The sequence below is a fragment of the Grampus griseus genome, assembly GCF_964374135.1.
Source record: "Grampus griseus genome assembly, chromosome: 12".
Lineage (NCBI taxonomy): Eukaryota > Metazoa > Chordata > Mammalia > Artiodactyla > Delphinidae > Grampus > Grampus griseus.
Genome location: NC_139006.1, coordinates 3654497 through 3667360, shown reverse-complemented (window position 1 = coordinate 3667360; position 12864 = coordinate 3654497). Strand labels below are relative to the sequence as shown.

Below are 12864 nucleotides of genomic sequence, written 5' to 3'. Positions count from 1 at the left end.
TTATTTGGCAATTAACAAGCACCTAATAAATGATATTGTTCTCATCATAATTGTTACTATTACTGGCTAAGTGAGCTGAAGGTAAAAGTGTGTGAATCTCAGTTTCCTTGTTAGTAACACGGGACTGGTAATCTACAGCTTCACGACAGTCATTCACCAGACAAGTGCTAATTTGGGGTCACACCCTCCTAGGTGTTGGGAACACAGGGGCGAACAGGTCACCCCCTACCCCATGGAGCTGACACGGGATGGGGGAAGCTGCAGATAGATAATAAGCAAATAAACACATAAATGATCAAGAGTGGGTGGTGACAGCCCCCAGTAAATATTCCCTAATAGTCAGATTCTTACTGGATGGCATAATGTTGCAACCTTTATCCACGTGCAGCGGGGGGTAAGGGTGGGGAGTGGGGAAGGACGTGTCATTTCTACAGCCCACTTCCCCCTACCTACCCAGCCCCACCTTAGCCAGGCTGCGTGAGGCCCTAGAATTCGTTAAAACAAGGGTCATGGATCTTACCAACATACGACCAGAGTTTAAGCTGGCGGCTACAAGCTGACCACACCACCTGTGGGGCAGGTGGGGAGCTGATGTTCAATGTCACCACTGCCAGGTCCTAGCAAGTCACCACTGCCAGGTCCTAGCAAGTCACCACTGCCAGGTACTAGCGAGTGACTGAACTTTCTCTTGGATCCTCAGGTTTCCCACCTGCTCCAAGGTACCCCCAAGTACCAGTCTTTCTTTCCTCCCTGAAGGGTACCATTGGGGAAACCCCGGACTCTAACACTGTCCTACAGCTCACACCCATCCAGTGGCAAGGCTTTCGCCTTTGCCTGGAGTGGGCAGCCTAACTGGTCCACGTCTCCACCTCACCACTCCCTGCTACCTTCCCAGTCCGGGCCTTCATCCCTCCTACCCTCCCACGGTCAGCTCTTAACTGGACTTCAGGCTTCCTCTGCTGCCCCCTACAGGCTGTGTTCTACAAGAGGCCAGAGCTGTTCTGGGCGGCCGGGTGAGATCATTTTTTCCTCTGCTTCCTGGTCTTTGCACTTTTGGTTTTCTCCTCCTTAAAAGCTTTTCTCTCAGAAATCTGCCAACTTACCCACTCCATCTGCCCTCTCTCAAGTTGTAACCCCGAATCAGACTTTCCCCTTACTCTGTTTTAGTTTTATTCATAGCACCTATCACTGGCTTCTAGGATGGATTTATTTGTATATTTCCTGAGCGTCTGTCCCCTAGACTCTAAGATCCATGAGTTTAGGACCTTCATCTGATTTGTTCACTGCTAGAACCCCATACCTGAGCCTGACAAATGGTAAGCAGTAGACAGATATTTGTTGAAAGAATGGATGAAATGTCAAAGGACAGCAACAGTACTCCCATTAGTGTTACTGCAAGCATGAAATGAGATGACGTCTATGTACAATAACAAAAGTACCAGCACAGCACAACATATAGCTGCCTGCCTGCCTTCCTTATTTTTCATCTTTAATAGCAAGCACCATAGTTAGGACTTGCCATTAGATCTGCAGGACGACTATAGCTGCCTCATGAGGCCAACATATAGCCCTTCTTTTCCACGTTCTTAGTAACATATACCTATAGGTCCCCTATCTAGAGGCCAACCTTATAAGAAATTCCTGAGCTAAATTCCCAAGTTCCAACCCTCATTTTATGCAATGTTAAGAATTTGGAATTTAAGCATGAACAACAAAAAAATCTGAACTTGCCTTTTCGACTTACGCACCCTGGGCACATGTGGAAACAGCAGGTTTCCTCTTTCCAATCTCTCTTCTCTCCTATAAATCATGTTAATTGTCTCCATGTGCCCAAAGCCCACAAGGAGTTTTGCAATAGCCTTTGAGGAGATTAGTGGTCTCTGATGTTGGTTATGAAATTCAGAAAAGCATCTGGAAGTAATCTAAGTTAAGGAATTAATGATTTGGGGGTTAAAAAATACATGCCTTAAAAAAAATAAATACAGGAAACTCTTTGCCCACGAACCTCTAAGTTCACACCTCTGTTTTGGGGGGTGGGTTCCTAAAAAAGATAAATCAACAACATCATCCCTTTGTTTGTTTGGTTTTGTGTGTGCTTGTTTGGTTTTTAGAAGGTCACGTGGTAGATTACATGGGATCCTAAACTGCGATTTGCGGAAGTGAAGCACCCGTGACCTGGGTCTCCTTTTGTCCGTCTGGAAGAAGCAGGAAAGCCTCTTACAGGCGATGCTAGCAGACTTTGTGGTCTCAAGGCATATCTGAGACTTGGAACACCCGAGGATGGAAGATGCCTTTGGGGACTGTGAAGTGGATTTACCTGACTGAAACTCTTCTTCTCCTTTTTCTTCCCATTTTAGAATTTTTATGTATTCCCCTGTGGTTTGTTCAGTTTGACCCTTTCTGATTATTTGAACCATGGAGTCCTGGACCACAACCTGTATTTGGCTCTGCAGTAGAGAGGGCGATACTCTATGCCAAAAGCAAAGAAATGATGTGTGTGGGGAGGGTGAGGCCGACCAAATGATGAACCTACAGAGGAGAGCAGGGGAGTGGCCGGCATAACTGGGGGCTTTTTCTTTTGTTTCTCTAATCAGACAGGAGGGAGGGAGGAAGCAGATCCCAACCAGTCAGTCAGGAAATGATGGGCTATGTTGTATTTCTCACTGAGGCTAGAAATATTTAAATGAAAAAAAATATTTATTCTCCAGTGACTTTCAAACTAACAAATAAAAATGAGGAGGAAGTGTGCCTTCCATTTCAGGAGCCCGAGCCAGCCTACTTTATGACTGTCTCCCAAGGCTGGGTGTAGATTCGCTGAATGAACTGAAAACTTGGGCAGTCAGTCCACTTAAAAAATGAAGTCTCTGCTACCCAGGCCTCTGGGAACCAAGGTTTTGCAGTCTTCTTTCTGGCCTGGCTAGTTTTCCCAGCTGCCTTCTGCCCACATAAGGCAAGCAGAGTGGACCAGTGAGCCCTCGTCCTCTGGAGGCCGTCCAGCTGGGAGAAGGGCTCCAGGGATGGGGAGTGCCCTTGGACCATTTGACCCCAACCCCCAATTTCCCCTCATGCTTGTCTCACGATCCCCTGTAACTGAGTTGGGGCAGCAGAAGAGGATTTGCAGTGCTCAAGACCTTTCACTTTTGTTTCTTCTCACCTGATCAAGGATATTTTTTTTTCTTTTATTTTGAAATTCATTCCTGCCTTCTGGTAACCAGGAGCGATGGTGACACAAGACAACACCGTGAGCTTCTTTTCTGAGGTTGGACCGAGTCAGCCTGGGTGAGAGCTGGGCCCCTGAGCCCTGCCCCTGGGGAGCCCAGGACACCAGGGGACCGCCAGGCCAGGCTATGGGGTTTGGGGGAAGCGCACCGGCTGGGCCTCCAGGGCAAGGCTGCTGGGCTCAGAACGCACTGCCTTTCACTCACGGACACGAGGGGGAGTCGGGGTCCTGCATTCAAATTGTTCATCCCTGGGAAGCAGATGAGGCCGGAGCATGTGTACCAGTAACCCTGCAGGCAAGCAGCTGGGATCCACGTGGGGAGGGAGAGCAGCGCTGGGAACGTCACAGAGAAGAGATTTGGGGCTCCAAGTGGGGTGGCGAGTCCTTGTCTGAATCTGCAGAGAAAAAGCTATTGCAGGAGCAAGTCTGACTGGGGAAGGGCGCATTTCCCCCCCAGAATAGTGCATACAAACACATGGGCATGGGGGCGATATCCAACCATATAGAAGGATACACAGTGTAAAACGAACCTTTCCGTCTCCCCAGCGTTCCAGTCCCCTTCCTGAGATACCGCGTTGTCTTGCTACACACACACACACACACACACAAATATACACACATATGCGCACGCCTCTGTAGAAACCGTGTCCCTTTCGAGTCTGTCCTGCCCGTTGCTTTTTCCCACTGAACAATCTCTCTGGGAGAGCTTTCCTTATCAGCTGCAGGGGAGTTTTAATTCCAACGTCCCCAGCTCTCAAGGCAAAGAATCAGGGAACAACCTGAAGTTCAGGTGCGGCGAATGAGGACCCTGGGAGGCTGGCGAGGGGAAGCGTCCGGCTCCATCTTGCGACGCGGTACCTGCGCAGAACTCTCCGGGACGCGAGCCACAGGGCACGAAGGCGGAAGGCTGCAGGGAGGAGGAGGGACCCCGCGGGTGCAACCCGCTCCCCTGCGCGCCCCACCTCCTCTCCCGCGCGCCTGCTCCGGGACCCGCGCACTTTCTCCCCGGCATCCTCCAGCAGCCTGCGGCCCGGGGCGGGGCTGGGGGGGCGGGGGCGGGCTCCGAGTGGGCGGGGCCGAGTGGGCGGCCCTGGGGGCGGGACGGGCCGCGGCTGCCGCGGCGGCTGAAGAAAAGTTGTCCCGGCCAGAGCGCGAGCCTCCGCGGGATCCGCAGGCGCAGCGGCGTGTACCCGGCAGGGGCGGGGCGTGAACACCGGCTCCGCAGCCCGGCTGGCCGACTCGCTGCCGGGGGTGGCCCCGGGGCATGGGACAGCCGGCGGGGGCCACGAGTGGGCCCTGCGCCCCCGGCGGGCGGCGGGCGGCCTGAGCTGCCGGGACGCAAGATGCGCTCCGAGGGCGCGGCCCCCGGGCGGGTGGCGCCGCTGTGCCGGGCGCTCAGCCTGGTGCTGGCCGCGCTGCTGGGCAGAGGTAAGAGGCCGGGACCGGGGGGCGTCGGTCGCGTCGGCGCTCGAGAAGTTCCCCGCGGTCCTCAGGAGCCCGGGCGGGAGGAGCCGAAGGGTGAGGGTGTCGCGGGGACCTGGGTGAGGGCGCTGGCTCCCAGGCGCGGAGCGGCCCCTTCCGTAGATGGGCGAGCCCCGTTGGGCGCCGCGTCCGTGGGATTGGGGCGAAATTGGCTGACCCAGTATCTCCGGGTTCGGGGTGCTTCCCGGGGTGAAGAGGGGGCGTGGCTGAGGGACACTCTGTGTGTGTTCACCGTCCCCGAGTTGCGTGAAGACTTAGCGCAACCCGGCACGGCCACGACGTGGAGCCGGGGGCCCGGGAGCGGGCAGCGGGGTTCTTTGCGCCTTCTTCTCCCGCAGCCTGGCGTCCCCCTCCCCAGCTCGGTCGCACTGGGACTGGTGACCCACGAGGGCGGACCGGGCCCTTTGTGCCCCGTTTCCCCCACTGTGGGGTCCCGCGGGCCGGCGTTGGCCCGCGAAGGAATGCGCAGCTCCCGGGGGGACCTCAGGTCGGGAGAAACCCGGGACCCCTTCCGGGCGCCCCGCCGAGGTCCTGTGTGGTCTAGGAGAGCGTAAAGGTGATCGCGCGGGTGGGAGAGCTGGGGCTGCAAGTCGGAATCAGACCTGGGCTTCCCAGCAGCCGGGTCTTGGGGGGCCTTCCACCTCAGTCTCCTCACCTCTGCAATGGAATGATCACCCTGTCTTGGGTTTAAGAGAATTCAGGGAGGGAACGCTTGGTGCCCAGAAGACTCAGGAAAGGTTGGTATTATTATGCAGGTTTTGATTACGTGCGTGTTGGGCCCGGGCCCGCGGCGGGAGGGGCGGGGAGACGGGTCTCGGAGCCCGGGGGCCGCCGGCGCCGCGCGAGGAAGCCCCGCTCCTCTGGGGACGGCGGCTGCGCGCCCCGAGGCCGGACCGGGAACCGGGTGCGGGTCAGCACGCGGAGAGAGGGCTGGGGGCGCCGTTTTTCCGCTGCCTGCGCCGGGGCAAGAGTCTCGGGGCCATTGGGTGAAACCGAGATGCGCACAAGTGTCCCTGCCCTTCGCGCTGCGTGGCGGCTCCGGCCCCGGCCCCGGGCCCTGAGCGGGTAAACCGAGTCCAAGCGGATGAGAATCACGGCTCTCTCCCGCCTAAAGCTATTCAGGCTCAGCTGGAAATGCATTCGCAGAGACAAGTTGCCAGTTGATGTTACCAAGTAGCGTTTGCTTTTCAAAAGTCACTGCGCACCGGCTGGAATTCCAGAAAAATCTGCTTTCCTTAAGGGTGCATGTACCCAGACACACCAACCGGACAAAATTGCTGTTTTAAATACTGTCCCTTTCTCCCAAGAGCTCCAGGTAAACAGGAGTGTGTGTGTGTGTGTGTGTGTGTGTGCGCGCGCGCGCGCGCGCGCACGGGCACGCGCGCGTGTGTGACGGGATGGGGGACATATTTCTGTTTTATTCCAGAGGACAAACCTCTTAGGAAATCTGGTTACTTAATTCTGCCGTGAGCTCTGGGTTCTATCATTTCTAGGACTCGGTTTCCCCAGATGGAAAGTGGCCATTCAAAAAAAAAAAAAATCCTTCCCAAAATACTTGCTAGAGATGTTGTGATGATAAAGTGGCTTAATGGACAGAAAGCACTTCATTGAGGAGGACGGTACCATTTTAATTTGAGCGAAGGTGAAAGTCCCCGATCAGGCTTTCTCCCTCCGTGAGAGGATTCAGTCAGGTTGGAACTCTGACTGTTGAATGTGCTCCGTGAAGTAAGTTGTGGGCTTTTCTTGATTAAAGCTCACGTTCCTCCCCGCACACCATCTGGAGGATTTTACTTTTGATTTAGAGAAGTGGCCATTAGAAACATCCATGTGGAAGAGGCCAGGGACAGCAATTTTGTTGAAAGTGGTATTGGGAAATTTTTTTTAAATTTATTTATTTTATTTTTGGCTGCGTTGGGTCTTCCTTGCCGCGCGTGGCCTTTCTCTAGTTTTGGCGAGCGGAGCGGGGTCTACTCTTGGTTGCGGGCTGCTCATTGCGGTGGCTTCTCGTTAAGGAGCGTAGGTTCTAGGCGCGCAGGCTCAGTCGTTGTGGCTTGCGGGCTCTAGAGCGCAGGCTCAGTGGTTGTGGCGCATGGGCTTAGTTGTTCCGCGGCACGTGGGATCTTCCCGGACCAGGGTTTGAACCCGTGTCCCCTGCACTGGCAGGCGGATTCTTAACCACTGCGCTTCCAGGGAAGCCCGGGAATTTTGTTTTAAAGATGCTATTTACACAGCAAGTGGTGAGGGTGTTAGAGGTTAGGGGGAGATGCCCCACCCCTCCCCCCAAAGCCACCTCTCCCCCTGGCTTAGGGCAACCTTGATTTGGTGGGGTTTTCTCTCCCCGCTTTTGCTTGGCAGTTTTCACCGCATATGGGTCTGCAAAATATTTTTCATTTTGTTTCTCGTGGTCATAAGCAGCAGTACATTGACCCTCTCAGATACCTCTGTAAAGAAAATGTTTGCTCCATGAATTTCTTATAGAGAGGGAAGTTTTCTGACCCTTGTTTAAATTTTTACTGTCGTTTAAAAAAAAAAAAATCCATCACTGACTGTTCTTGCCCAAGGATTTAAGCGCCGATTTCTGGAGCCCTCAAAACCACTGTTCAGTTTTTAATACCAATTGCAAGCTGATGTTCAACTGTGGATTTAAGGCTCTGCAATTCCTCAGGGTTTGGAACAGAATCATTGTTCTTGGGCGGTTCCATAAACAGACCAGGGCCCTGAAAGAAGGGAGTCTTCCTAAGATTTAAGTCTTGGGCCGAGGTAGATGACGCGAAGTGTTGTTGAGTTACAGGTTGAGGAACTGGCCCCATGTAAAGGGGAGGAAAGGGCAGTGGTAGGCTGAGATGCCGTCAGAGGTGAAGTGATGGTTGTCAGTCACGTAAGGGGCCCCCGGGAAGGTCACACAGGCTGGAAACCTCTTTTCGGAAGTCTGGGGCCAGGTATATTTCACAATTCAGAAGGTAGGTAGGTAGATAGAGGCCCAGGATCATCCGTGTATATTGTCTAACACGCCCGGGCTGGGTGTGGAGTTGCCTCCGTAATTGGACACATAAGTCACTTTGCATGAAAGATGTGAGTATATACATAGAAGAGGATAAAGTCCCCAGATAGCCTCACTGTCCTTTAGCGCAGCCGTGGTCACCAAAAGAATTAAAAACCAGCCGGCCAATCTTTGGGTAGTCAGAGCTTTGGGGATTTTGAATTGCTGATTTGGGATTTAGGGGCTGAGATGGTGTCATGAGTAGGAAGAGGTTGTGGGGGGGCGGGGGGGAGGGGGGGAGGTCCTTCTCGGCTCCCACGTGCACCCTCTTCCCACTGGTAACCACTGGTGTGTCTCTCTCTCTGTGAGCCTGTTTTATTGTTGTTGTCGTTATATTCTCTAGTTTCGTATTTTAGATTGCACGTGTAAGGCTCATGCCTTGTCTTTCCTTATACTTAAAGTACACACACACTCTTTGCATTAAAAGCACACACCCCTTCCCACCCACGTTGAAACTCCGTGCTGCATTGAAGCTTCTTAGAAGTGATTTCAGCCTCTCGGAAGCCGTTCTATTAAACCACCAGACTCCTAGGCCTGTCTTGCTCTACATCCAGGGCTCTAGACCAGCGCTTGCAAACTTCATGACCTGCACACAAGCACTGTTCTGTCCACAGTGCTTTTTAAAATAAAAAACTGAACAGGCTCCCCCAAATCGGGAGAATTCACATATAAAAATTGGGATTTCCAATTTCCCCTAAGAGGGTGGGCGCTCTGCCGACCTCGGGTGCACATTCTCGTAAGGCTACATCGTGCCAAAGCTATGCATGGGTGTCCCCCACCCCGGCCTCTGGGTGTGGTGTTTATTAAGTGCTTCTCTTCCCCCCCTTACCTGCCGGCCTCTTCCCCTCAGCCATGTGAATTTGCACCTTCAGCTCTTCCTCCTTTATCTCAATATTCATCCTTAGCCTAATCACAAATGTGGCTAGAATTGGGCAGAGAAGAACCCAGAACTCTCAATTATATTAGCAGTTAGCACTTTCATGAGCAGGGGTTAAAACAAAGCCTTTGGATGTATTAGATATCTTATAACATCCATAGTCATGAGAAGCATGGTTAATAAAAACGAATCTTTGGCATTTTAATTGGAGTGAAAGGGAGTATTACTGAATTAATGGAATAAATGGAAAGTCTGATGGATAGAATATCTCTCTACAGCATTCTGCGTTGTTTAAGAGTAAGGTTTATTAATGTAATTTTCAAACAGTAAAATTCACCCTTTTGAGGTTAGAGTTTTGATTTTGATGAATGCACATGGCCATAGAAACACGAACACAACTGAGGTATAAAGAAACTTCCATCACCCCCCAAATTCCTGGGTGTTCCTATGTAGCTACCCCTTCCCCCTATACCTGCAGCCCCTGGCAACCGCTGATTTGTTCTCTGTCCTTATAGTTTTGCCTTTTTCAGAATTCCATAAAAATGGGATCGTGCAGTATGCAGCGTTTGAATCTTCTGTCTTTCACTTAGCACCATGCATGTAATATTCACCTGTATATCAACAGTTATTCCTTTTTGTTCTTTTTCTTAAGTTGAGCTATAGTTGATTCACAATATCTTATGTTCCAGCCATATGACATAATGATTCAAAATTTTAATGGTTATTCTCCATTTATAGTTATATTGTCTGTATTCCCTGGGCTGCCCAATATATCCTTGTAGCTTATTTGTTTTATACATGGTAGTTTGTACCTCTTAATCCTTTGTCCTTGTCTTGCCCCTCCCCCTTTCCTCTCCCCACTGGTAACCACTAGTTGGTCTCTATATCTGTGAGTTTGTTTTTTTTTCTTTTTGTTGTTGTTGTTAGATTCGTTAGTTTGGTTTTATTTTTAATTTTATCTTATTAATACATTTATTTATTTATTTATGGCTGCATTGGGTCTTTGTTGCTGCGCGCAGGCTTTCTCTAGTTGCGGCGAGTGGAGGCTACTCTTCATTGAGGTGCATGGGCTTCTCATTGAGGTGGCTTCTCTTGTGGAGCATGGGCTCTAGAGCGCAGGCTCAGTAGTTGTGGCACATGGGCTCTACAGCACAGGCTCAGTAGTTGTGACGCACGGGCTTAGTTGCTCTGTGGCATGTGGGATCTTCCCGGACCAGGGCTCGAACCCGTGTCCCCTGCATTGGCAGGTGGATTCTTAACCACTGCGCCATCAGGGAAGTCCCTGTTTTATTTTATAGATTCCACGTGTAAGTGGTAACATACAGTATTTGTCCTTCTCTGTCTGACTTATTTCACTAAGCATAATACCCTCCAGGTCCATCCATGTTATTGCAAACGGTAAAATTTCATTCTTTTTTATGGCTGAGTAATACTCCATTGTATATATGTACCACACCTTCTCTATCCATTTATCTGTTGATGGACACATAGGTTGTTTCGATATCTTGGCTATTGTAAAAAAGGCTGCTATGAACATTGGGGTGCGTTGTCTTTTCGAATTAGTGTTTTCATTTTCTTCAGATGTACGCCCATGAGTGAAATTGCTGGATCATATAGTAGTTCTATTTTCAGTTTTTTTGAGGACCCTCCATACTGTTTTCCACAGTGGCTGCACCAATTTACATTCCTACAGTGATCAAGGGTTCCCTTCCTCGTCAAATCAAAACCACAATATCACCTCACACCTGTGATGTGGCTATAATCAAAAAGACCACAAATGGTCTATTGCTTTTTAATACTGCATAATATTACAGTGGATGGATACAGCACTGTTTGTTTATTCATTTCCTAGTTGAAAGCCATTTGGATTACTTCCATTTGTGGGTCATTATGAAAAATGTCACTATAAGTATTTGCAAACAGGTTTTCAAGTGAATGTTTGTTCATTTCTCTTGGGTAAATACCTAGGACTAGAATTGCTGGCTGGTGTGATACCTGTACACATAACTTTATCAGAAATTGCAAACTTTTTTCAAACATGGAAACATTTTGCAATCCCACCAGCAATGTATAAGAGTTCCTGCTGCTTTGTATCTTCAGGACCACTTAATGTTATCCCTTGTTTTAGTTTGATTTTATGTGGCACTTCTAATAGGTGTGTAGCAGTATATCTTTCAAGTTTTAACTTTTATCCTGTGACTTATAATGTTGAGCATTCTTTCTTGTGCTTACTTACCATCCTTATACCTTCTTTGGTGAATATCTTTTTCAAATCTTTTGCCAGTTTTTTGTTGGTTGTTATTTTCATATTATTGATCTTTGAGGGCACTTTATATATTATGGATACAAGTCCATTTTCAGATAGGTATTTATAGAAATTCTTGCAGTATGTGTCTTGGGAGGAGCAAAGGATTTTTAAATGAAGTTTGGTTCGTTGATTTTTTTTTCCTCAGTAATTGTGCTTTTGGTGTCACATCTAAAAAAATCTTTGCCTAAGATTTACAAGGACTCTCCAAATGTCTCTAGTGATGTTCAGGTGTTTTATATCCCTGCTTATTTTTTAATCTTTTTGTTCTGTCCATTATCGACAGAAGTGTTGAAGTTGTGGGTTTGCCTAGTTTTCATTTCAGTCCTGTCAGTTTTTCCTTTATATGTTTGAAACACTGTCTTAGGTACATCTATGCTTAGGATTGTAATGACTTCTTGGTGAACTGACTCCTTTCTCGTTATGTAATATCCCTCTTCATTCTTGGAAATATTCCTTATTCTGAAATCTGTTTCATCTGATATTAATACAGCCACCTCGGCTTACTTTTGATTTATGTTTGCATTGTAGTATCTTTTCTGTTTTTTGAAAAAACCAATTTGTGTTTTTATATTTTATGTAGATTGTTTATAGAGAGCATGTAGTTGGGGTTTGCCTTTTTATCCAATCTGATAATCTGTGTCTTTTAATCATTATATTTAGACCATTTATATTTAATGAAATTTTTGATATGTTTATATTAAAATCTATCATCTTGCTTTTTGCTTTATGTGCCATCTGTTTTTTACTCCTTTTTCCTTCTTTGCTGCCTGCTTTCCTACTGAGTATATTTTTTATGATTCCATTTTATCTCCATATTGGCTCATTATTTATACCTCTTTAAAATTTAGCCATTGCCCTAAGGTTTACAAAATTTATCTTTAATTAATCAAAGCCTGCATTCAAATGAGGTCATACTGCTTTATATGTTGTGTAAGAACCTTAAAACAGTATATCCCCAACATTTTTTCCTCTACATATAATCCTTTTCAAGTGCATTCATCTTACACCCTGGGTATGGCTAAGGGAATTTCCACTTAGAGATTATTTGTATATACTTTGAAGAAGGATACCAATTATGTTTAATTGGCTTGCCTTTATTTCTGAGTGGGTACTTCTGATACCTTTGAAACTGTTTTCTCTGCAGGACTTGATTCTCTCTCCTACCTGTATGCTGAGCTGAACAAAACTGTTTCTACACCTTAGGGATTTAGAAATTACTCCCTCTAAGGAGAGGACAAAGGTAAAATTCAGCCAAAGTCTGAATCAGCAAAATTTCCAAGACAATGGTTAAAGATATCTCCCAGAGTGAGTAAGTCCTTGTCTTCTGAAGTGTGTACATTTCTTTTTTTTTTAAATTTTTTGATTAAGGATGATCTTAGTGGTATATTAAGAGTGTTAAGTTCACACTTGCAAATGTCTGGGATCCTAAGCAGCTCAAAGACTTGATGTAGAAGACCATGTCATCTCTACGTAATTTTTTTTATTATTGAAGTATAGTTGACATATAGTATTATGTTAGTTTCAGGTGTACAACATAGTGTTTGGACATTTATGTACATTACGGGTTGATCACCATGAAAAGTCTAGTAACTATCTATCACTGTACAAAGTTATTGCAGTAGTATTGACTGTATTCCCTATACTGTGTAGTACATCCCCGTGACTTATTTATTTTATGGTTGGAAGTTTGTACTTCTTAATCCCCTTCCAAAAAATATTTTTTCTTTCTTCCTTATACCTTTCACGTCGTCAGCGACACGGGGGGCTATCACTTACGGATTAAGTAAGGATGTCCCGTATCATGAAAGCAGAAGCTTAGTTTTGAGTATCTGTTCTGCCAGTTCCTGGATGAATTGGTCCGAAGCATCAGAAACATATCAGGGCCACCTAAGGACTAAGGGATTGGGATCTTATGACCCCGAAGGTACACTAAGGGA

The 12864-nt window shown here is 47.9% G+C and overlaps 1 protein-coding gene across 1 annotated transcript in view; it reads left to right on the top strand.

Moving 5' to 3' along the window:
* Positions 1-4563: 4563 nt before the first annotated feature.
* Positions 4564-12864, top strand: part of TMEM132C (transmembrane protein 132C) — a gene marked incomplete at its 5' end in the record, with an annotated part of 372803 nt that continues 364502 nt past the window's right edge. The window contains one exon of the mRNA XM_082667952.1: positions 4564-4648. Within this exon, the coding sequence (XP_082524078.1) occupies positions 4564-4648 (85 nt within the window). The remainder of the gene's footprint in view (positions 4649-12864) is intronic.